Source organism: Martes martes (genome assembly GCF_963455335.1).
Source record: "Martes martes genome assembly, chromosome: 15".
Classification (NCBI taxonomy): Eukaryota; Metazoa; Chordata; class Mammalia; order Carnivora; family Mustelidae; genus Martes; species Martes martes.
This window is the reverse complement of record NC_137903.1, coordinates 35,530,009-35,554,484: the sequence shown is the minus strand read 5'-3', so window position 1 is coordinate 35,554,484 and position 24,476 is coordinate 35,530,009. Positions and strand designations below refer to the sequence as shown.

The following is a 24,476-nucleotide window of genomic DNA, read 5'->3' as shown; positions in this document are numbered from 1 at the left end:
TAAGTGTGTGGTTTTTAAAAAATATTTTATTTATTTATTTGACACAGAGAGAGATCACAAGTAGGCTGAGAGGCAGGCAGAGAGAGAGGGGGAAGCAGGCTCCTTGCTGAGCAAAGAGCCCGATGTGGGACTCAATCCCAGGACCCTGGGACCATGACCCGAGCTGAAGGCAGAGGCTTAACCCTCTGAGCCACCCAGGCGCCCTGAAGCGTATATTTTAAGTAAAACATTTATTGTTATGAGTTAAAAAAGATTAGTGAATGTACTCGTCTAGGCCTAATTAAAATAAAATGTTTAAGGTTTAAAAATGTTTGGCTGGAGAAAAATAATAGTTTTTGCAAAACCTGTGTGATCCAAAATTAAGATGATATTCAGTGGCAAGAAGTATTGCAATTTCTTATAACCAGTTCCCAAGCAATGACATGTATGCCTTACTTTAAGAAAGCGTCAAACAGAGATAGGCAAATCTGAAAGAATTTACCAAGTGTAATAAATTAGAGAATAAAATAACAATAAAAGAATTTATGGCTTACAAAGAGCTTCAAGTAGAAGTTTTTCCTTCTATCAATGTCTCGGAGTTCTATCAGCTCCCTCCTGATCTCTGTAAGATGTGACCAAAATTTGGTTTACATTTAACTTTTCAGGGACACGTGACCTGAAAAGAATCATCCAATATGATGCTGCCTGGTGCTCCTTCCTTATAGCAGTCCTTCTCTCATATAAGTGATCAGAACTGGGTCCAAGTGGCACAGAAGTAAGCATTATTACCCCACCAACACCATTTCCTGTCCAAGAAATTTTCATCTTTCTCCAGTGATAAACAGGTGGACGTTCTTCTTAGACTGCAGCATCTGTGCGGCCCGCTCCACACCAACCACAGCAGCCAGCCTCTGGGCATCATACTTGGAGTAGAGGACAGTGCAAGTCCAGGTGGCTTCCTCTCCTCTGCTGGTGGCTCTCAGCATGTTACAGACTTCACTGTAGAAGTGGGGATACGTTGGCAGTTCATAGAAAATCAGGTTCCTGATCCCTTTAATGGTATACCTATTAGAAGGGGAAAAAGAAGTGTATCTACTTGAGAAAATGTATGGAAAGGCTACTTAAAAGCGTTTGACAGGGGCAGAGCTCCTTCTTGCTGCTCCATCCTCCAGCAGGAAGACAACGGCCCACACAACCAACAGACCAAAGGTTATTTTGAGTTGGAAGGACTTATTTTGTGACAACACATTTGAATTCCTAATGTCTGGCTTAAGACCATGATAAAGTAGATTTTATCATGATCTGAGGTAGACTAGGACTGAAGATCTGTCACAGAAAGCTTAAAAAGCAAACACTTAACAACTTAACATTACCCTTAATATAATAGGCAAAACAGAAAGTTCTATAATGGAGAGGAGGTCAGACCCAGTACGTAAAATAAACTGCATAAACTGTAAATGCGTTCCCATCAGTCTTTTCTTGTCACTCTGTAGTCATGTTAACTCCATGGCAGATGTCCCAAGTTCATCCATTTACAAAATCCCGCCTGAGGACCCATTAGGCATTACGGAAAAGCAATTAGTTTCAACAGCTTATGCACTTCCTTCCCTGCTGCAGTGCAGCACAGTGGTGGTGGGGGGTGGAGACCCTAGGGACTCACCGTATGGTTCGGGTCGAGGTCAATTATTCCCTCTGGGGCCCGATAACAAAAGATTTTATAGTTGACAAGTTCTGATTTTTCCTGTTATAGCTCTCTCCTACACTGTGATGCAGACTCCCTTGGGAATTTTATTTTATTCACAGAGAATAAGCTTTCCTTGTCTTCTTATCTCAAGGATCATCCTGACCTCTGTGACGATCCTCATCTTCCAAACTAACTGCAATCCACTACTTGGTTTGCCTTTAACATTATAAAAAAGAAATTCTCACAGCTAATGACTAGAAGAAACTGTTCTACCTCACTACTTATCAAAATAAGCAAAAATAAACATGGAGGTCCACTTCTGCTTAGTATAAACTCAAGAGAATACTGCTTTCACACTACCAAGAAAAAGCCAGATAACCTATAAAAGCATTCCTTTTCTTGAGCCTAGACAGCTGATGTCACAAGGCAACCAAGTGAACTAATTCAATGGTGCACTGGTGAATGCTTAATAACTGGTTCTCACTGGGGAAGAGAGGGTGCTGACTTGAAGCAACTGCCAATTTCTGTGGTGTAAATACTCCTGCCATGGCCAATTTCAAGCGACCAGTGTCATGTTGCTGAACTCAGGAGTTGGGAAGAGACATGCAACCAGATCTCAAGAGCCAGACCACCACTGACTGAATTCTGAAGAGTGGCAAAGCCCTCTGCAGACAGACAGAAAACAAGAACTACTTTACTCTTAAAGGAGCACAGGAGGAAGAGAGCAGCTGCCAAAAAAGTGGATAGCAAGAGAACAGCTATACTTTTAACAAATTCTGAAAGGGCAAGGGTGGGCCTATGTGACAGTTCAGAATCCCTGGGATTTGTGGGTGCTCCTTTAGCTCACACTCACTCATGAGTTCTTTTCCACAGGCCTCCATTGGGAGTCCTGGAGAGAGATGGGAGGCAAGGCAGAAGACATGAGAGAGATCCCTTTGGTGAAACCTCTCACTTCCCAGACCCGTATCTATACGAAGCAAAACTCTGAAACTGAGGAGAGAGGGGAAAGGTTAATTGTTGGCAGGGTGGTAAATAAAGCAAGTCATCTGGGATGGTAAAACCCCACCTCATCCTTCCCCATCATAAGACGTCCACCGAGTAGAAAGTAACAGCAGACTATCCCCGGGGAAAGAGCACGAAATCCGCTCAGCCCAAAATCCTGCAGTAACATAAGCAGAGGTCTGCCACCACTGTGGGAGAAGAAGGAAACTCTTTCCCACCAAGACCCCTTACAGATACCAGGCAGGGTTCGGCTGCCATGGAGTGTGCTACAGGAATGCTGAGAAGGCCCCACTTCCAGCCCAGAACGAACAGGGCCTGCCTAAAACCAAGCTGCACCAAGAGAACCCTAACCCCACCTCAAGCCTCACAGGGAGTAACAAGCAAGAGCAGCCTGCTGCTGGGGGAGGGGCTGAGTGGGGAGAGATCCCTCCTCCGGCAGGGAACTACAGGGCTTGGTGAAAGCTGAGAGAAGATCAGGACACTGAGAAAAGACCCTCTAGCACTCCAGTCCCCACACTAAGCCCCTGTGTAGTAGATGAATTTGAAGTCTGTGGAGCATGAAAGATTAGCTACAGTAATAACCAAATCCTGACTAGATTTACAACTCCTACATGAGTGGCCTGACAGAGTAAGACATGTGTCTGGGTTAAGTACTACTTATCTCAGCCTCTACATACAATAGACAATTATAAAAAAACCCACAAAATTGAAAGAAAGACATTAAAACACTGAGGTATCATTTTGGCTATCAAGTTACCAGCAACAAGTGGGGTTTTGCAGAAATAGGCCAATGGAGTACAAATTATCAGGTGTGTGTATTTTGGGGAGAGGGAGACAAAATATGGGGAAGACGGTAGGGAGCAAATAAGGAGCAATGTATAGTAAATTTTTCATTGTGTACAGATTTTGAGCTAACAGGTTTCCCTCCCCATATTTATCCTAATGAAATAACAAGCAACTATGCCATCAACTATGCATATGGATATTCTTGGCACTGGTGCACATATAGCAGAACAATTTTTTTAAAAACCTATATACCCATTAAAAGGAAACTGGGCTAATTATATATCCATACATCATACCATGTAGCCATTAAAAATGATGCAATAATGTGCTATGGTGAGTGCTGTGAAGTGTGTAAGCCTGATGATTCACAGACCTGTACCCCTGGAGCTAATAATACATTATATGTTAATTTTTAAAAAATGATACAATACACACCTCATAGATTACTTACTAATAGAAAAGGAACCTTTACAATGGAGAGATCTAGCAGACCCACCTTGACCAAGTGATTACATTTAGCATCTCCAAATATGATATAAACCAACATTATGTGCCAAGACACGGTGGAAAGTATACAATATCCTCTATATAGAGTTTTATCAAAGATATTTAACCTAAGTCCGTGATTCCCACTTCGCTGTCCTTTGAATCACCTGTTTGTGCAGATGAATTATCCATGCTTCATCCCTACCCCCAGACACAGGGATTTAATTGGCACTGGGATATGACCTGGGTATCTGAATCTTTAAAAGCTCCCCAAGGGGATTCTAATGTATAGCAAAGTTTGGGAACCACTGATCTAAATAGTAATTAAAAAAAAACAATTAGACAATCCAGATTCTGGGATATTCTAGAGGAAACTGGACTGAACTCTTAAAAAAAAGGTCAAAGAAAGAAAAAGGCAAGAGAATTATTCTAGATCAAGGTTTCTTAACCTTGGCACTACTGACATATTGAACCAGGTAATTCTCTGTTGCGAGGCTATCCTGTGCACTCCAGGATGCCTAGAAGCATCCTTGCCTCAACCCACTAGAACCACTAGACCACTAGAATAACCCTCCAGTCTTGACAACCAAAAATGTCTTCAGAAAAACTGCCCCCAGCTGAGAACTACTAAAATAGACTAAAGAAACATTAACCAAATGTAATGATGTATGTAATGATGTAATGTATGACCCTTAACTGAATCCTGGATTAGGGGATGAAACAGCTATAATGGTCAATGCAGAGACAACCAGGAAAATGCGAACATGACTATATATATCAGATGATATCACTACAGTGATAACAGGTGGCATGATAATGTCATTGCAGTTAGATAAAAGTTAGGAACTACACACTGAAAGATTTAGAGGTTCAGTGTCATGAAGCCTCCTGCAGTTTACTTACAAATGGTTCACAGGAAGGAAAAATAAGATGTGAATGGACAGAAAGAAGGAAAGATAGAACAGGGGTACGTGCAAATGTGGCAAAATGCTAGCAGCTGGTGAAGTCCAAGTGAAAGGAGTTATAGACGTTCACTATTAGTCTTACAATTTCCTTTGAAATGAAACCTTTCCAAATAAAAAGCTAGGGAAAGGGAGGATGTGACATGGCTATATATATCAACTTAAAAATGGACCCATGGGGGGGGCGCCTGGGTGGCTCAGTGGGTTGGGCCTCTGCCTTTGGCTCAGGTCATGATCTCAGGGTCCTGGGATCGAGCCCCGCATCAGGCTTTCTGCTCGGCAGGGAGTCTGCTTCCCCCTCTCTCTCTGTCAAATAAATAAATAAAAAAAAATAAAAAAATTTAAAAAAAAAATGGACCCATGATAGACACATATATATGCCAAAGTGTTAACATATTAAAACTGTTTTCAAGAAGCACTTAAAACATATAAAAGAAAAAAATCCCAGTAAGTATAGTGTGATCCCAATTTAGTATCTTTAAAAAAAAGCCTATGTGTCTGTGTGCATATGTACATGTGCATATACTTTTTTTTTTTTTTAATTTATTTATTTGACAGATAGAGATCACAAGTAAGGAGAGAGGCAGGCAGAGAGAGAGGAAGGGAAGCAGGCTCCCTGCTGAGCAGAGCCCCATGTGGGGCTTGATCCCAGGACCCTGGGATCATGACTTGAGCCGAAGGCAGAGGCTTTAACTCACTGAGCCACCCAGGCGCCCCACATGTGCACATACTTTTTGCATAAAAAAAGGAAATACACTAGGGACGCCTGGGTGGCTCAGTTGGTTAAGCGGCTGCCTTCGGCTCAGGTCATGATCCCGGCGTCCTGGGATCGAGTCCCACATCGGGCTCCTTGCTCCGCGGGGAGCCTGCTTCTCCCTCTGCCACTCTGTCTGCCTGTGCTCACTCTCTCTCTCTCTGACAAATAAATAAATAAAATCTTAAAAAAAAAAAAAAAAAAAAAAAAAAAAGGAAATACATTAAATGGCTATTAATATCAGAGCAGTGAGATTCCACTTTCTTTTTTTAAACCTAGATTTTCCAAGTTCTCTAAAATAATTGTATAATACTCTTAGAATCAGAGTACTTACAAAACAACAAAACCAATTCTGGTAAGTGTTATAATTAAAAACCAAGAAAATCTCTCTGTCTTAATGCTCCCACAGCAGAGACTAGTTATCTCCTGCTAATAGTGAATGTGATGAGGACTCTTCAGAGGGTCAGTTAGTGTTGATTCTCCAGTCTTCTGCACCTGTTTCCCTACCTTCCTCCTCCCTTGGTTTAAGCTTTGGGTCTTCAGTGACCCCTACAAATATGACCGAGGGGCACCTGGGTGCTCAGTCGGTTGAGTGTCCAACTCTAGCTTTCAGCTCAGGTCATAATCTCCAGAGTCTTGGAATTGAGCACCCCCCCATAGGGCTCCATGCTCAACACAGAATCTGCTTGTCCCTCTCTCCCTTTCCCTCTACTCCTCCCCTCGCTCACGCTCTCTCAAAAAATTAATAAATAAAATCTTTAAAAACAAAACACAAATTTGACCAAACAGCTGGATGTCCTCAGACGAAGGACATAGGACATCCCAGATGTCTACCTCCCCTGCCAATTGAGAAAGATAAATGAGGCACCCACAACTGATTTGAAAGGCGAGCTCCTCCACCTTTGGCTATAAAGATGGTCTGCTACTTTCAGAACCAGGATTCTGAAATTTGGGATTCTGAATCTGAATTCTGAATTCAGAATTTCAGATCCTGAAATTCTGGGATTACCACGAGGACCAGGGATACTCGGAACACGCCAGCAGCCTTTTCCAAACCCATAAATCCCACCTCCAGAGTTTCTGACTTGACACCTGGTTGAGAATCCTCCTGCTGTGACAATCCAGGGACAATGCTCAGGGAAAGAGCTGTGAAGCATCCCAACCTCAAGCAGACCATCATGACCAAAGGCCTGTCCAATCTTAATTCTACCGGTTTCATCCCCCAATCCCACAAAACGTGACTAATCTTCATGCTGAAAATGTTTTGCTAGCTTGAAAATCAGCAATGATATTTCTAACACTGCCTACTTCCACAGAGACTATAAATAACGAATTTCAGAGCTGGATACTGAAGCTTTACATGTACTTCTCCACAGAGGCACTGCAGATAAAAGAACCTATCAGCACCTTGGTGACCTCTCAAACAAAAATATCTATAGTTGGAAACTCTGAGATAATTAGCAGTCGCAGAACACTGAAGCACATTATTTCTATTCATCTTAAATACAGACTATCACAATTAACCTGGCCCAGCACAGAAAGTAGGTGGTACATGCTAAGTTTGTCTTTTAGTGATTTGGGGGCAAAAGAACTTGGTAAATTCAGTGATGTAAGACAGGGGACTGTCCTGACTACTTGAGACATCATGCCCTCTCCTTGAAAAGCTGCTCTTTGAGAGCAGTCTTCATCCCAGCCTAATTCATACTTGCTATAAACAATCACACTGGGAAGTTTTCCAATCCATCCACTTCACTTAAAAGGCTTGCTTTCATGTATCAAGCTGACAGAAAACGAAGGGCTCTTAAAACCTGCTGAGTGCAAACTCCCCCCAAATATCACTTTCCAACATGAATGAAAACAACAACTTATTGGAACAAAGCAAATAATGATGCCAATAAGCAGGCATTCATTAACACTCTTTGGCCAAGCAGCCCTGTGTAGTTGGCCAAGAGTGGAGCCCAGGAAACACAAGTGCAGCCATTTCTCATCTCTCCACTCTCGGATCACCCAGTCAGCAGAACAGCCAAGGAGGTCATGTCATGTCAGCCTCCTCTGCTGTGGCAGGCTGTGGCATTCCTCCCTCCCCATCTTGGTAACAAGAGCATGTCTTGGGAGCACATCCTAACATCAACATAAACTAAAAGGCAAAGCAGTGCGAACATGCATCATCAAATATCCTCCAAAGCCTGAAAGATTTCTGGCTTTGCTGTTTGGGGTTCTCTGAAAAAAATGTGCCGCTCAGTAGTATGTATGACTGAGAGTTAAACAATAAAGGCAAAACATCAATTCACTGAACATTACTGCACATCAGGAAGGAAAAGATAATAGGATGCAACTTCCATCTCTCTACAGGCTAAGGGTTTAAAAAGGGCTTTTTCATTTGGCAGCAGAGATACACTTGGCAAAACAATAAAATACCTGACTTCTGGGGGCACAAGTGGCTGCAAATAGTAACAGAAGGCTCGATATTACTAACGCTCTAATTAGAATTTGTTTCTAAAAAGCAAATCTAATTTGTTTTGTCAAAATCACATAATGGGGAAGCTAAGCAAATACTGAAATCATTAAATATTCAACTCTAAGCCCCTCACCTTTTGCCTCCCCCAAACAAGGGGCCCCTCGGTCCTGGTCTCCTTGTAAGGAAGGATGTGTGCACCTCCTCAAGACACACCGTGACTCTCTGAACACGGACCGTGTGCTCAGCCTCCGAGTCAGACACAGCCCCTAATACTGTGTCTGTGATTCCACGACAGTTCCCTCTCCTTCCTAGATTCACTTCAGTTGTGCCTACCTCGAAGTGTTCAACTCAGTAATGTCTTTCTTGAGGTGTACAACCACAACTACATGAAGTATCCCAAGTGTGGACACACTCCAGACCTACACACAGATTACGCTACAGTCACTCATTTGTCCCTACCTTTTCCAACAATACCCATTTTGGGAAGAGCCCAACCAACCAAGTAGAGTCTATCCAGTTCCAAAACCCTCTGGCTTCTCCACAGAAAGTACAGTGAAAGAGGACCTTACGGCACCGCCAAGTCTGCCATGTACTCAGAGGCAGGCCATGATTTGCACGGTTCTCCCCTCCTGAGAGGATGCTCCAAATCCAGCACTGCTTTACCTTTTGTAGAAATGGAAGCGCTCTGTGAGGAGCAAGAACTGCTTCTCTCCTTGAAGGAAGAAGTGTCTGGCCCTGGAGATACCAGACTTCTGGGTGTACTCGCAGATGTGGGTGAAATTCAGTTCCTCCTTCTTGAAGTAATTCCGGAGCCGCACAAAGTCAAAGTAGGAGGGGACATAGATGAGTGTATGAGACATTACGGCATCACGATACTGAAGCAAAATCTTGTTCACAAAAAAGTTAAACCTGATTTGGAAAAGCAAAGGGCAAAGTCAATGATTTGGAGATTAGCCCACAATGTCACTACTAACTAGGTTACCCTGGGCAAGTCACAATCTCCTTCTACCTTCCCCAAAGAGGCCAATCTGATGTCATCACAAAGAGATTATGTAAGGATAAAAAAATAAGTGCTAACTCAATTCACTGTTAATAAATAGATGTGATGTCAGTGTATCCCAGAGAATTATTCTAGAAATAGATAAGCACACTACTCATTCATTCATTCATTCATCCATCCATCCCATGGTCAATCAATCACAAATAATTACTGCACACCTCCCACACACAAAGCATCTTTCTCCTACCACGGGTCTCCCAATGAAACACAATGAAGAGACAGGGAAAATACAGAGATTATTAGAAATACTGGAACCCTGGTATTTGTGGGAGGCAAAAGGTGAAGAGCTTAGAGTTGAATATTTAAAGGTTTCAGTGTTTGCTTCTGGGCATTAGTTCTTGCCCTGAACTCTGAAGGCCTTATAATTAAGTTGTTGACATGGAACATATAGCAGCATTAAACAGTGTAATGTAATTAAGAAATGCCATGATCTTGTGGGAAGAACCCCTGATTTACAGTACTAATGCTGCCACTAACTAGCTAGGAAAACTAAGACCTCTCCAGGCTTCAGTTTCCTCCTCTGTCAATATGACTGGGTTCAATGATCTCCTATCATTTGTTAAACGGTAGTCAGTGAAGTCAACATGGAATCCAATTCTAAATTCATATGCCGCAGCTAAATCCTTCTCTGTGACCCCCAGGTGTCTAATGGGACTAGGCAGGGATAGGTACCTGGCATCAATCACCGAAGCTAGGTTTTCAGATTCCAACCTCTGGAAGACATGTGGAAGCTGCACCAGGACATGGCTGATGGAGCCTGTCATTGGGACATTCCTTACAGCCACCTGCCAGGAGTCAATGAGAGCATTAGGAAGCGAGCCATCCTCCGCTTATGCCTCATGACCCAAAAAGTACACAATGCTTCAGGAAGATCCAAAGAAACGAGGAGAAAACCCACCTGGCCTTGTAGATTGACGCAGTACTTGTTGAACACAGAGTTGACCTGGGCATCCTGCAGGGCCCCAAAAAGCAGTGTCTGGCGATAGTACTTAGACCAATTATTGAGGCTCCACATCCTCACTCGAGAGAAGTCCACCCCATGTGAATCCAAAGGCAGTAAGTTCATGTGGTTCATCAAATGCTTTGAGTAGAAATAACACTACCATTCATTTTTACTGAGGATATACCTGTTGGGCACACTAAGCATTTTACAAGTCTGTCATCTTACTAACCCCATGGAGTATGTACAGCCAAATTCCAAATTACACCAGAAAAATGAAGGCTCAGATGGGTGTGAATTGCCCACTTAGGTGAACACCCCCGGACAGGAAGGTAACCTAAAACTGGCTACCTCTTAGACCTTTCAAAAAGAATCAAATACAGGAATATTCCTTTGAAAGAACTTCTGAAATGCCATCCCAGTCACTCTATGGGTTCCTCAGTCCCAGACTTGGACAAGAAAGGAAAAGACATGGAAAACAGAGCTGGCGTTCTTCACTGACCTGGTTCTCAAAACATTAGGATATCCCCAGAGCCAGTACATGTGCCTTTCCCTCAAATTACAGAATATGACTCAACCATCAACATGCTTTTTCTATCTTAATTATATTATATATATTATATACATATAAAATATATATTAAAGAATAGCAAGTACTAAAGGATCCTCTTTATTTGCCCCAACCTTCCTGGGTCCCTACAAGCTCTGGAACTGTAGAAGTAAGTTCTCAAATGCTTTAAAAAACCAAACCTATGGTTCTATGACAGGGATTGTTCCAAAGCACAGCTGTTCAATCCTAAAATGGACAACACTGCAGAGTATGTGGGGAAGGAGGGAAAAAATTACAGCCACAAGCTACACTAAGAGGATAAGGACATATTACATTTCTCTGTAAGATAAGATCACACATTAAGAAATCCTGAGCAACGTTTTCCCATTTCCACTGAAGGCCAAAGAGAAGAAAATGAGCATAAACTGTAGGAGGAATTATATTAGGTAAAGACATTCCTGGTCAGGAGGAACCAATCTACCAACCAGGCACACTGAAGTGGTCTATTAGCAGAGATGACCTTAAAGGGGAAGAAACCTTTTCTGGAGATCTGAAATATTGGTAAAAATTTTTGCTTCTCTGCATAATTATTGTCAACCTGTGGGTAGAAAAGGGCATAAGGGCGTTTCCAAATTGGAAAATGTAAAATATTCCCATTTCCAAACTGAGTATTCATTTGGCATTAAATAACCCTTTAAGACTTAAATTACTGAGCTGCTTCTCCCTCTAAATGTGAATGACCATCATTACCAGGACATGCTCCCAGTTCTGCATCAGGTAAATGTCAGCTTGATCAATGATGAGCAGCTCAATAGAAGACAGAAAGTCAAAATCTCTCTTCTTCTCTCCTTCTGCACCAATGATGGTCCTCAAGCCCAGCGGGGAGGCAATGAGGATGTCAGAGGAGTAAAAGGGGGCATAGAGTCGGATGCTTCTCTGAAGTATTGCCACTCCTACAGGAAACAGCCAGGTACACACCCATTGATTAGTTCCTGCTGAGCCATTAGCTTCCACTCACTCACGGAGCATGTTGTACCTTCACATCTTTCCCCTTAGTACATGACCATGCTCCAGTTGTTTTCCTTCCTAAAATAATCATCCCCCTTTGCCTCTGTGGTCCTGTCTAGCTCTTATTCTCTTCCTTTTGGCTCAAATCTTTCCAGAGAGCGGTCACCATTTAGAAATTTCCCACTCATTCCTCAGTGCATCACAATCTGGCTTGATTCTCAGGACTCCACTGAAAGGACTCCTGCCAAGGTCACCAATTCAAGGATACTCACAAATGCATAAAGAAATATATTGAGCACATCCTCCTTGAAATATTCTTTTCCTCACTGGTGGTTTCCATTTATTTAACACTCACTTCTGTTTCTAACCCTGACCCAGACTATAGCTATCTTTCAGGATCTACACAGCTCTTCCACAAGTCCCTGATTCAGCTAAGCTCTAAGTTCTACTCACATCCTATGTAAGTTTATGGTAATAAATGGATAAATTTATTCACTAACCATGGCTGTAACACCACCTCCACAAAGGTCTGTATTTCCAGCCCATATCTGTTTCCTAAGCCCAAAATTGGCCTATCAGCAGCTTGCAGGACACCTACATGTTTAAAACTAAACATCTACTCTCATCCCTTTGCACCTGACACTCCAGCCATGCTGAAGCCTATGTAGATCTTAGGTAATGCTCAGCTTATTCAACCTGATGCCTCTGCATGTGCTGTTTCCTGTCTGAACCCTTTTCCTCCATTCTGACCACCCCTCTTTGTAACAGACTAAACCCTAATCAGGTCTCAACTTTCCATAAATGGCACTGCCACCAGGACACCTTCCCTAACTATCCTGTCCCTGTTTTGAGTATAGAAATTGCTTTAAACACTCCCAGAACATCACTGCATCCTCTAATCAGCACTTATCATTCTGTACTGTTTCCCCATTAGGCTGGATTTCCTTAACAGCAGGAAGCATAGCTTTTATTTCTGTATCCTCAGCTTCTTAGCAGTACCTGGCACACATTAGATGCTTAATAAATGTTTTTCAAATGAGCCTGTGACTAAAAGACATTTTCCCAAAACTTTACTCTATCAATATACAACAAACCAAGTATACAGGAGTTGAATAAGAGACAAGCAAAGATGTGACAAGTTGGGTGGCACTTGTGAGTGGAGACGACTCAGGGGCAGGCACTCTACATGGCCGGTAGGAGGGAGGTCCACCATTATGCATAGATACTGTCTACTCAACCTCCCCAGAGTGACCCACTCAGCCCCTGTCACTTCCAACTCCCCCATAGCAGCAGCTAATAGCTACGGGTATGCAAGGACACTTCTGCTGTCAATGCGCATGTGTCTTTCCATACAGCTTCAGAGGTGATCCACCCTGAGCCAAGTGTCCACCCCATCAGCCAAGCAAGACTCTCTCCCCTGGCAGACACCATGTCCCAAATACACCCCGGTCCTATTAGGAGGATATCTCATCCCACTGAGAGAATGCCTAATTCCAGGCTTCTAGCCTCTGGCCATGTGAACCTCACACTACAGATCCCTCAGAATTTGAGTTCGACGAAAGGAATTACCGATCCGAAAGTGATCATCGATGTTGCCAACAAACACAGCTTCGTAATCCTCAGGCCTCTTGAGGTTGGGTGGTCTCTCCTCGGGATCTGAGCCATACTCTCCCTTAAACCTCTTTTTGTTGCTCACAATTATTTTCTTCTTGCTGTCACCCTCGAGGAGGCTGATGAAGAGCTGTACCACTCGCAGAGCAGCTTCCCGGAAGGGCACCACTATCAGCACCTGGGGAAGAAGCCATGGCAGCCTCAATGAGCCCAGGGGAAAGACTGACAGCTGCAGGTCAGCCTGCTGAGAACATGGAGCTAAACAACCCTTCATAGAGCAGCAGGACCCGAAGGGCTCACATCTCGGTCACCCCCTTTGCACAGGACCTGGCTCAGTACTAGAAGTTCAGGACCTCTCATACCCAGCACCATGTCCTATGGACTTTAATCTCATGACCCCACGGGAGGCAACGCTCAACCAGAATGTGGAAATATCTTTCAGGATTAGGTCAATGCCTTTGACAGGCGTCCACTATCAAAAATCCAATATAAACAAACAAGTGGCATGAAATGTTACTCATTTCTGTCTCCCACAGAATTTGGTACAGTATTTTTATGCATAAGACCCAAGGGATAAATATATGCTGAATAAATGAATTAGGAAAAAAAATTTAAAAATAAAATAAAAAGTAAATGAATTAGCTATAGTAAGTAGAGAACAAATAAAGCTGGTAAAGAAAAGACAGGATTAAGCTGGTAAGGAAAAGAAAGGATTAATGCATCACTACTTTTCTAGTATGTTCCCTAGCACATTTTTCAGAAATGATGAGAAAGCATTTCTGAAATAAGATCATATCTCAATGGGAAATGTAGGACTCAGTTTTCCAAACATTTCCAAAAATGCTTGAAGTTACAACTGGTGAAAATGAAAATAGAATATGCTTAACAATGATAAATTTCTAACTACCCTTCTATAAATATCAACAATGCAAAAAACCTCTGTCAGATTCCACAATTCATCAAATTCTAAATGTGCTTCAAGGATAATCTGACTTATTCTTTTCTACAACTCTAAATGGAAACAGATAACTTACAACCCTTATGTTCAAGACTCTGAGATAGTTTCCCAGAAAGCGAACCAGCACAGCTGGAGGCGTGCAGTGAGTCAGCCTAGTATAGTGCAGCACTGAGGGCCCAAGACTGAAGAGGACCAAGTTACTGTCCCAGCTACAACACAAAGTGTCTAGGCTTCGGGTTCCCCAGCTATCGCATAGGGGGCTGGACCAAGAAATGTCTAAGAGCCAAACAGTACTAAACCCTAGAATCCTATGAGACTTCTTCAATACGGAGGGATACAGGCTAAGGGGGAATGGGGAAAGGACGACACAAAATGCAGCCACATTAACATGAATAATGCAGGCACAATTAAAAGACATTTTCTACCAAAGCTCCAAACCCACTGGAATTTAAGCTTATGAGCCCAAATAAATGTAATCGTCGCTTTAATCAATAGTAACTGTACAATGGAAAAATGGGAATTTCTGTTTTCCAAGGTTTACTTATGTCTGTGGCTCAGTAAAGAGAACCCTTGGCTCTATTCCCACCTCTGCTATTCCTTCCCTGGGGCTCTTTAGCAAGGTCCTCTACGAATCTGGGTCTCTGTCCATAGCTGTAATATTTAGAGATTGGATAAAAGGCTTGCTAAGGTTCCATCCATTTCTGACAACCAAAAAGAAGAGATTTACAACGGAGTTGTCATTTATGTATGTTCAGGGTTATCTTTAAACAGCATTATCACAGAGGTACCTCTGATTCACAAGCTTCCAATTAAATCCACGGTTAGAAACAGTCCACTGAAAAAAAAAAAAAGAAACAGTCCACTGAGCTGTCTGCTGCACTGCTCTGGCACTACCTGGCTCATCTAACCTGCTCACTCTTAGACTCACTCATTATTCCAGTATTCATATCATTAAAATACCTGAGTACCTGCCAAGTGCCAGGCACCTATATGGCAGTGACTTGCAGCCTCCTTCTGGAGGACAAAGCTCTACTGCTGGCACTCACCTTGGGCCTTGTTAGCCCTTGGTCTCTGAAGTCATCATCGTCACCCACCCCAAGTTTCTGGCTGCGGCGTCTGCTATTGTTACCAAGCACCTGGGCATTGGCTTTGAGGACATGATTTATTACATGTAGGCAGTACACGTGGCGGATCTCTTCTCCATTCTTCAGGGCAGTCCTTTCTGGGTAGAACAGGTCCCGGTAAGAATTCATAATTAAGAAGAGCTCTTTCTGGAGGGGTGTGAAGGGGCCACTTGATTTGGGGGGACCAGAGAGGAACTGGCTGTTGGTCTTGGTCCAGGTGGATTCCAGAGGCTTCTGGAGATGGAGTGACTTTAAATCAATGTCCTTTGAAGGTTTAAATGTTTCCAACTTCTGAAACTTAGATGAAAAGACAAGCTGGCCCAATATGGGCCACTAGGAAAGAGACAGATCAAGACCTAAGTTAGAAATGCATTATAATACATTGCATTCACACAGTAATTTCTAATTTACCAAGCTGTCTGTGATTTACCAGATCACCTAATTTAATCCTCACCAACAACCCTGCAAGGTAGACACTATAATGCTCATCTTACAGTTTAGGAAAGCAGAGGTTCAGAGAGATTATAGAATTCAGACAATCTTGATGACCCAGGAGAGAAAAGAGCTGAGAGCTAGGGCCCAAGGTTTCTGACTTCCAACCTGAGCTCTTCACTATGTCAGTGTGTCCCAAACTATTTTGCGGATTGTGTTCTAGGATATCAAAATTCATTCTAGGAAAAAAAGGGCTCCACAGTCAATAACTTTAGTAAACATCACAAAAGCTAATCCCCCTCAGGGAGAATCACAATGTATATTAGATACAAAAGGTTCTGATGAGTCCTATAAGAGCTCTATTTTACTGCATTTCTCAAGTTTTCCAAATTTACTTGGGCATGGAATACATTTTTTTGAGATACAGCTATAAAAATCATAAAGTATGTTTTTGTGAAATACCAGTTTGGGAACTTTTGTGTTCTAACAAAATTGCTTATCTCAGGAGGGAAAAAAAGGATGGTCTCAGCAATAAAAATGAATGAATTATTGATATGCCCCCAAGAACTGGGGGTGGATCTCCAGGGAATTATGACTTTGGTGGTGGATAAGGGGAACCTCCACCTGATAAAACAGTTATAGAACTAAACACACACACACAAAAGGAGGAGCAAAACTGAGGAAAGCTGAATAAGACAGAAGGGTGTGTCAATGTCAATTTCCTGGCCCTGATAGCAGCATAGTTTTGCCAAGATGCTACCATTGGGGGAAACTAGGCAAAGGGCATAAGGGATGTCTTTGTGTTATTACTTAAAAATTCAGCTATAATTTTTATTTTAATAAAAATTTCAATTAAAAAAGGATGACCAACTCTTAAAAACAGGACCTGCTGGTAAAAAACAAAAAAACACAAAGAAGCAAAAACTGTACCACATCTGAGTAACTTAGTTGTGAACCTATCTCAGATATTTCAGACAAACCAAAGCAGCGATAGCTGTTTTACTCAATACTTTCTATGTATCAGTCAGTAAACTAAATCACTTCATTTTGAGGTAAGCATTACTGCCCCCTTCGAACAAATGAGAACAAGATTAAAAAAGGTAGATTAACTTGCCTTGGGTCATGTAAACAGCACCTCTCAGATGCTGGTCTACACCCTGGTGTACCTGTCTCCAAGCCATTCTTCCCTGGCTCCCACACTCCAGCTTCCCACAGCCTTTCCTGGCTACACCTGTGCCCCTCTAGGCTCTTCCGGCCTTCCTATGCTATGCTCCCCTATCAACTCACCTACTACTGGTGGCTATCATACATTCAAGGAGACTGCTGAAACCCAACACCATTGCTTTATGTGGAGCTTCACTTTGTTTGTGATGGGGATGACCAAGCAATACTTACTTTCATCTGGTGAGTAGTTTTAGGATTTGTGGCAACAGCTTGAATTTCTTCTTCCTTCAGTTCTTTGTTCACGTGTTGTAGAAATGGATCTAATTCAGAAATCAAGAATGTCAGAACACTTTTGGTCTTCCCTCTAAATGAAACACTCTTTTTCACGATGTTAACTCATCCTTCCTCCCATCTACTTTCCCCACCCTCTCTCCGAGCTCAAAAGTTTCTAACAGGTTCTTTTTCCTAAAGCATTTCTCTAATCACATTACTTCTCAGCTCAAAAACCCTTGAAGAAACTTCTCTGTTTGAAATTTGGGGCACTCTAGGATGTATAGTTCCAATCAACCTCTCAAATGTAATTTTTCAATTATATGGCCCTCAAATTCTTCTGCCTCTGTGGATTTCCGTTCCTTCAATTAAAAACTCTATCCTTCCCTTCGCCTCATTTTTGTATGTCCAAATACTATCAGTTTAATGTTATCTCCTGACCTATAATAAATATTTCCCTGGAGCCCACTCTGCCAGGCACAGTGCTGATTCCACTAAGAGGCTATCCCCGGATCCCTCCAGACAGTTCTCCACCCTGCCCCCACCCACCCACTGCAACACTATAAGATCCCTGAGAGCAGGTTCCATGACTGAATGCACTGAAGGACACACAGAAATGCTCAATACTCAACTAGGGTGAACAATGAACCAAATGGTAGTACCTATACTCAGGGTTATCGTCAGTCCTTTGAGCTGGCCACCCAACCCTCCTTCCGGTCCTATCATTAAGGAGAGAAAAGTTAAATGGCCTACACAAGGATCCAAATGGTAAAACTTCAAATGCAGTGCACTTTGTACTAAACACCTAAGAGTGGACAACAGGATATAAGAATTCTAGGTGCTGATATACCTATACAGGCAAAACCACCAGAAGAATTTTAGGATAATCAAGTAATGTTTCCTCCATGGTTCTGATTTTTTAATTTCTTTTTTTTTAGAGAGGGAGGGAGGGAGAGAGAGAGTGTGAGGGGTGGGGAAGGGCAGAGGAAGAGGGAGAGAATCTGAAGCAGACTCCATGCTCAGCAGCAGAGCCCAACACAGGCTCACACAATCTGAGATCATGACCTGAGCAGAAATCAACAATCAGATGCTTAACCAACTGAGCCATCCAGGCATCCCTCCTCGAAGGTTATTTAAGTGTTAATGGTTTGGAATGGCATTGGTGCCCAAATTCTACCTGCTACTTCTCCTTCTCTAGCACAACAGCCAACAGAACCAAACGAATCAAATAAGGATTAAAATTTCAGCTTCATTAATGATACAGCTAGGGTGAAGATGGGCAATGGGGTCAAAAATAGTAGTAAGAATACAGAACGAGGCTAACCTGACTTAGCCTCCAGGCACAGGCTGAGAAAGCGGACCTAAGAGAGCAGAGACCTGCCTACACCTACCATACAGAGGCAGGCCTTGTACAAGTCACTGCAAATGGAAGAGAGGCATGACCAAGAGGCTGAGAGAGACTGGAGACAGAATGGAGCTTTTAGGCTTCAAAGGTGCTCCCTGGTAATGAGGACCAATGTAATTAGCCAGTCCTGGGGCGCCTGGGTGGCTCAGTGGGTTAAGCCTCTGCCTTCGGCTCAGATCATGATCTCAGGGTCCGGGGATCGAGCCCTGCATCAGGCTCTCTCCTCAGCAGGGAGCCTGCTTCCCCCTCTCTCTCTGCCTGCCTCTCTGCCTACTTGTGATTTCTGTCAAATAAATAAGTAAAATCTTTAAAAAAAAAAAAAAAAGAAAAGAAATTAGCCAGTCCTGAGTCTTACAAATCTGGAAAAATTCCTACTCTAATAATAAAGAGCAAATGAAGGGTAGAAAGAAAAATATAAAATATTTTTCTCCTTTCTCTTCCTTCCCTGCTTGGGGAGAAAATCAGAAGTCTTCTCTTGACCCCAAATGTGGAAATACAAAGTGTGGGGAAACGGACTTCCCTATTATCACTCTTTGGTTATTTGTCCTACTAAATAGCCTCCTGACTCCCAGCACAGCCTAACCACTGAAAACCACAAAACAGCTCTGAGAATTATGTCTTCCCAGCTCGAGATATAGCTTCTAAACAGTTTCTATTGTTGCTCATTGCAGTAATAGGAGATTTAACGCATATTAGCGCACAAGCCCCCATACTAAGCACCTGGTGAATGCAAACACACACTGCTCTGACCTTGTGACACTTTCAGAGAGCATGTGCCTCCACTTTCCTCTTCAAGAAAATTGGTTTCCAGGCTGAAAAGTGACTCGTGTTTTGCATCTGTAAACTCCTCAAGGGATTCCTGTGATGTGCCAAGTGGCCCATCCCCACCTTTTCCTTTAGGGTCACCAGGTAAAACCGTACCTGTGATTTTGAGAAACATTATGTAAAATTATTTATGCACAAATATCATTATATTTCTGTGGACAAGTAAAATTTAATTCTTTAGCCTAAATCAACACTGATGTTCACTGCTATTCTTTACTTTTAAGCAAATTCAGGTGGAAGACTTAAGTTTCAAAATTAAGCCTGATGGTTGACCCAGGCTTAATTTTCTAGAAACTTATTTTATGATGATAACTAGACAAAGGACACTAAGAGGTTCATGTAAGGATGTTCAAAGCAGCAATGATTATGATAAGAAATAAATGGAAAAATTGATTTCATCCTTTTCTATCAATGGAGTACTAAATTACCACATGTCATTTACAATGAAACTCCACATAATTAGGAAGCTAATATGAATCCATGATTATCAACATGGAAAAGATCTACTGTTAAAGAAAAAGTAAGTTACAGAAGCATATGAGCTCATTACGCACACACACACATCCATATATGTATATATATGTATATTTATATGTAACATACTTGCACTCACACATGTATCCATAAAAAGTAAGTAATGGAAGGTTATATAGAATGTTCAAGGTGTTCATCCCAAGGTGGTAGAGATATAGGTTAACTACACTACCCTCTTAAATTTTTATAGTAAGTATATATCACTTTTATAATTAAAAAAAAAAAAACTTTTCACTTCTAAAAATCTAAAACAGGAAATAGAAAACAAAAAAAACCCCTAAGTCTGAGGCAATGAACTTTTATCCCAGTAAAACTGATGAATTAAAATACTAAGAATGATGTATGACACCTTAAAGTACAGAGAAAAAATACAGCTGCAAGGAAAACAGGCATTAAAGTAGTAAAATATAAATTACTCAGACACACTGACAATGAGATATGACTCCAGCAATATAAAGTCATGAATTACTAATACATGAACAACATGAATCAGTCACAAAAAACATGAGGAGCCAAAGAAGCCAGACACAAAAAGGTACATACTTTATGCTTCCATTTATATGAATTTCTAGAACAGGCAAAATTAATCTTTAGTGAAAGAAAGCAGGTCAGGTCAGTGGTTGCCTCATGCCAGAGGGGGGAAACCGACTATAAAAGGACAAGAAGACACCTTCTGGCAGTACTGGAAATGTTCTGAATCTTGATTTCAGTGATAACAACATAGATGTGTGTGTCAAACTCATTGAATTGTATACTTAAAACAGGTACACTTCAATGCATGTAAATCATACCTCTATAAAGTTAGTTTTAAAGTTAAAAGAAAAAAGTCCCCTAGAAATCCAAGATACAGTTCCTTTAAGTGTTCAATCTCAGCTGTTCTCTGAAGCTCCCCCTCCCCCCATTTACTCTGGCAACCAGGTGGAATCTCTTCAATGCCTTACAACTAGCTATTCCATACAAATCTGCTGTTGAAAATTTTTGTATATTTTGTCTGTCTTCCATTAAACTTGGTTTCTCTAAGGAAAAGACAGTGATCTCTTTAACTGAGAATGTCACGGAAACAGCATTATGTTCCCTTTCCTCTGAATCAATTACCTACAATTGATGAAGTCCTGGAAATCATAAGCAAAAATATTACTTCTTTATTTGTCTGGCCATAGGGTCTGGTTTCATCAGATTCTCAAATATATCACTGAACCAACAAGGTTAAGAGTCTCTGCTTTGCTTTCCTCCAACTCACACAGTATAGGGCACTGTGCTCACAGGGAAATCTGTCCTGACAAAGATGATGAACCCACACCAAAGACACTTACTCTCCTGTACTTTGGTAGACTCTCCTGTTGTCTCTTTCTCCACACTGACATCACTATCACCATCTTCACTGTTCATTTCCGCCTCATCTACAGCACTGTCTTCTTCTTCGTCTTCCTCTTCTTCTTCATTCTCCTCCTCCTCCTCCTCTTCTTCTAAAGCATTCTTTAATGTGGCAAGGAGTTTGTGGTACCCAGAAACTTGTTCTGGTTCACTCTCTGCTTCACTTTCAGAACCTGAAGTATCTGAACTCTCTGACTAAAAGGAAAATGGGAAATTTGATTTCTTTTTAAAGATTTTACTTATTTATTTGAGAGAGAAAGAGAATGCATGAGTGGGAGGAGGGGCACAGAAAGAGGGAGAAGCAGACTCTCCACTGAGCAGGGAACTCTACATGGAGCTTGATTCCACGACCCTGGGATCCTGACCTGAGCCAAAGACAGACGCTTAACCAACTGAGCCACCCAAGCGCCTTGGAAAATGGGAAATTTTAAAACAGAAACGTATTATTCTTCTTTCTACCCTATGATTATCATGAGGCCAAAAATATAACTGGTTCAGACTTTCATAAATTAAAATTAGCTCTTCTGTAAATATACAATCTTATCTATTCAATTATGCCCAGCAACAAAGTTATTTTAAAAAGCTAGTCTAGTGAGATGCTTGAGTGGCTCATTCAGTTAAATGTCTGACTTTTGATTTTGGCTCAGGTCATGATCTCAGGGTCGTGGGATCCAGCCCCAGGCTGGGCTCTGTGCTCGGTGTGGAGCATGATTAAAATTCTCTCTCCCACTCCCGACCCTGTGCATGCATGTGTCTTTCTCTCTAAAAAAACAAAAAACCACCCCCCCCCGAAAAAAAAGCTAGTCTAGCTATGATTCTAGAATATTTTCATCTTCTTTGAACTGCTAATGTTCTATATGGGAAGAAAGTGGACTAATAACAGGGCTTTTGGTTATAAGGAGATCTAATCTGTGTGTCAGATACTTGGCATGCTGAAAGGAGCAATAGGAAAACTGCAATACAACAAAAGAATGTAGGGTGGTTTTTTTTTCCGTTTTTGTAATGAGTTAGGACCTTTGTTCAGTCTGCACTTTTTGTGGCTCCTTTTATGTTAAGTAAACAAGATACACCTTTAGTATTTACCAAGAGCCCTCTGGTAAGCCTCCTTGACAGGTTCTAATAGGCTAATCTCTCAGGAGAGTTTGAAATTCTGGTTACTATATTAGTTATCACAATGGCATTATAACAGACATCTGCATTCAACAGTAAGCAGTATTACTAAAATAAGAGCTTACATCTAAAATTGAAAGGAGTGGAAATGTAGCCAGGCTTTATTACTGTTATATATAATCTTAAAATTAACAACCGAGAACCAACTATTATAAAAAAAGGTATAAGGTATTACCAGTTGATAAATCTGTGGTTTTGCCTCCTTTCCAGAAACCCTGAGAAGAAAGAGGTAATGTTAAACTCTAACTACTAGCATGTAGCAATTAATTAAAAAGTCTAAAGATAACTTTAAATGAAAAAGGCAGGGCATTCCATTATAAATGCATTACAACTATAGTCATGTAAAAGCCACATATTCACTTGGACAGGGATTTTTTTTTTTTTAATTTTTTTTTTTTAATTTATTTATTTGTTAGAGAGAGAGAGCGAGCGAGCACAGGCAGGCAGAGTGGCAGGCAGAGGCAGCGAGAGAAGCAGGCTCCCTGCCGAGCAAGGAGCCCGATGTGGGACTCGATCCCAGGATGCTGGGATCGTGACCTGAGCCGAAGGCAGCTGCTTAACCAACTGAGCCACCCAGGCGTCCCTGGACAGGGATTTTAAGAATATAACAAACTGATAACTGACAAAGGAAAAGTTTAACAAGGTCACACGAAAGAGTTAACTGGCTCTCATCGGAAAGAAGTATCACTTTAGCAAATAAAAGACATTTTCTAGCATATTTCTTAATTATAATGCATCTAATTAATGATGAAGCGGCCCAAAGGGGAGTGGCGGGCGAGCACTAAGCCCATAACTGAGAATCTGTACACTTAGAGAGGACCCCACAATTACGGATACACAGGTTTCCTCATTGTAACTGTATAAAACAGCGGTATCTGAGGGCCGAGACAATTCTTTAAAAACACACAAAAACCCCAAAACAATCTTAGCAAAGTGGCGGTACAAAAACCAGCACCCCACCCCCGCAGGGGGCGTGCGGTCTAACTTGAAGCTAAGGGCTCAACAAAAGCAAGAGGACCCACAAAGTACCCCATCTCGGGCGGGATGCCACCGGCATTCCTCCCAAGCCCAGCGCGCTGGAGAAGAGCGGGAAGAGTGATGAGCAACCCCGTCCCGATCCCCAGGGAGACCGGCGGCCTCAACCCGGGAAAAGCCACGGGCACCGCTGGCCCCGGCAGTGCCCCTCCATACTTGTCATAGAATGGATGCTCCTCGCCAAAATCCCGAAGATGCTTCTTCTGCTTCTTAGTCAGGGTGGTGAGCAGCTGGCTCTGGCTCTGGCTCCGGCTCCCGCGTTTGCCCATAGCAAAAACGTCAAGGTCTCCCACCTCCAAGAGACGAGTTTTCCACCACGAAGTTGTCTAGTCAACTCACTCACGCGGCTCGCCCACGGCGCTTCGCGACGGAACCAGGTTGCCATAAAGCAGAGCCGTTTTACGTCGTGCCTGTGCGACAGGCCTTAGAACTTCCTGGTCTCGATCCTGCTCTCTAGTGAGGCTCTTTGGAAGCGCATGCACGCGCATCTGTGGGTTCTCCGAGGTGCGGAACGTCGGCGGGCACGCTTGGGGCTTGCGGGGTGCGTAGATGGGTAGGCGTACTCTGTGCTTTCGTTTGGGTCTTGGGATTCCTCCCGCGTAAATGTGTCGTCGTGGAGTTGGTTGAATGCCCCCACTTTATTTTGTGGTATAATAAAAATAACAACCAATATTTAAGGGTGCTGACATATCTCACTTCATTGTCCCACACAAAGAGGTCCTGTTCATAAGCCCAGTATTGCAGAAGAGGAAGCTGATGCTTAGAAAACATTGCACACTAAAAAAAAAAAAAAAAAAAAAGGAAAACGTTACACACTAGTCAAGAGAGGATGGGAAACCTCGATGCTACCACAGGCTTTCACCTGCTAGGGTGGGTCACCTGCGTGTGCTATATCAAGAACCGGG

General features: G+C 42.2%; 1 protein-coding gene across 1 annotated transcript; it reads right to left on the bottom strand.

Annotated features, from left to right (window-relative positions):
• Positions 1-468: 468 nt before the first annotated feature.
• On the bottom strand, positions 469-23,964 carry UTP25 (UTP25 small subunit processome component). The gene is made up of 12 exons (XM_080825286.1): positions 23,728-23,964; positions 22,712-22,751; positions 21,306-21,561; positions 19,384-19,554; positions 17,190-17,278; positions 15,285-15,695; positions 13,239-13,458; positions 11,412-11,614; positions 10,070-10,252; positions 9,844-9,956; positions 8,775-9,020; positions 469-1,044 (listed from the first exon to the last, which is right to left on the bottom strand). Exons 1-12 carry the CDS (start codon positions 23,838-23,840, stop codon positions 801-803), a joined length of 2,289 nt encoding a protein of 762 aa, XP_080681412.1. The 5' UTR covers positions 23,841-23,964; the 3' UTR covers positions 469-800.
• Between the last annotated feature and the right edge of the window lie 512 nt (positions 23,965-24,476).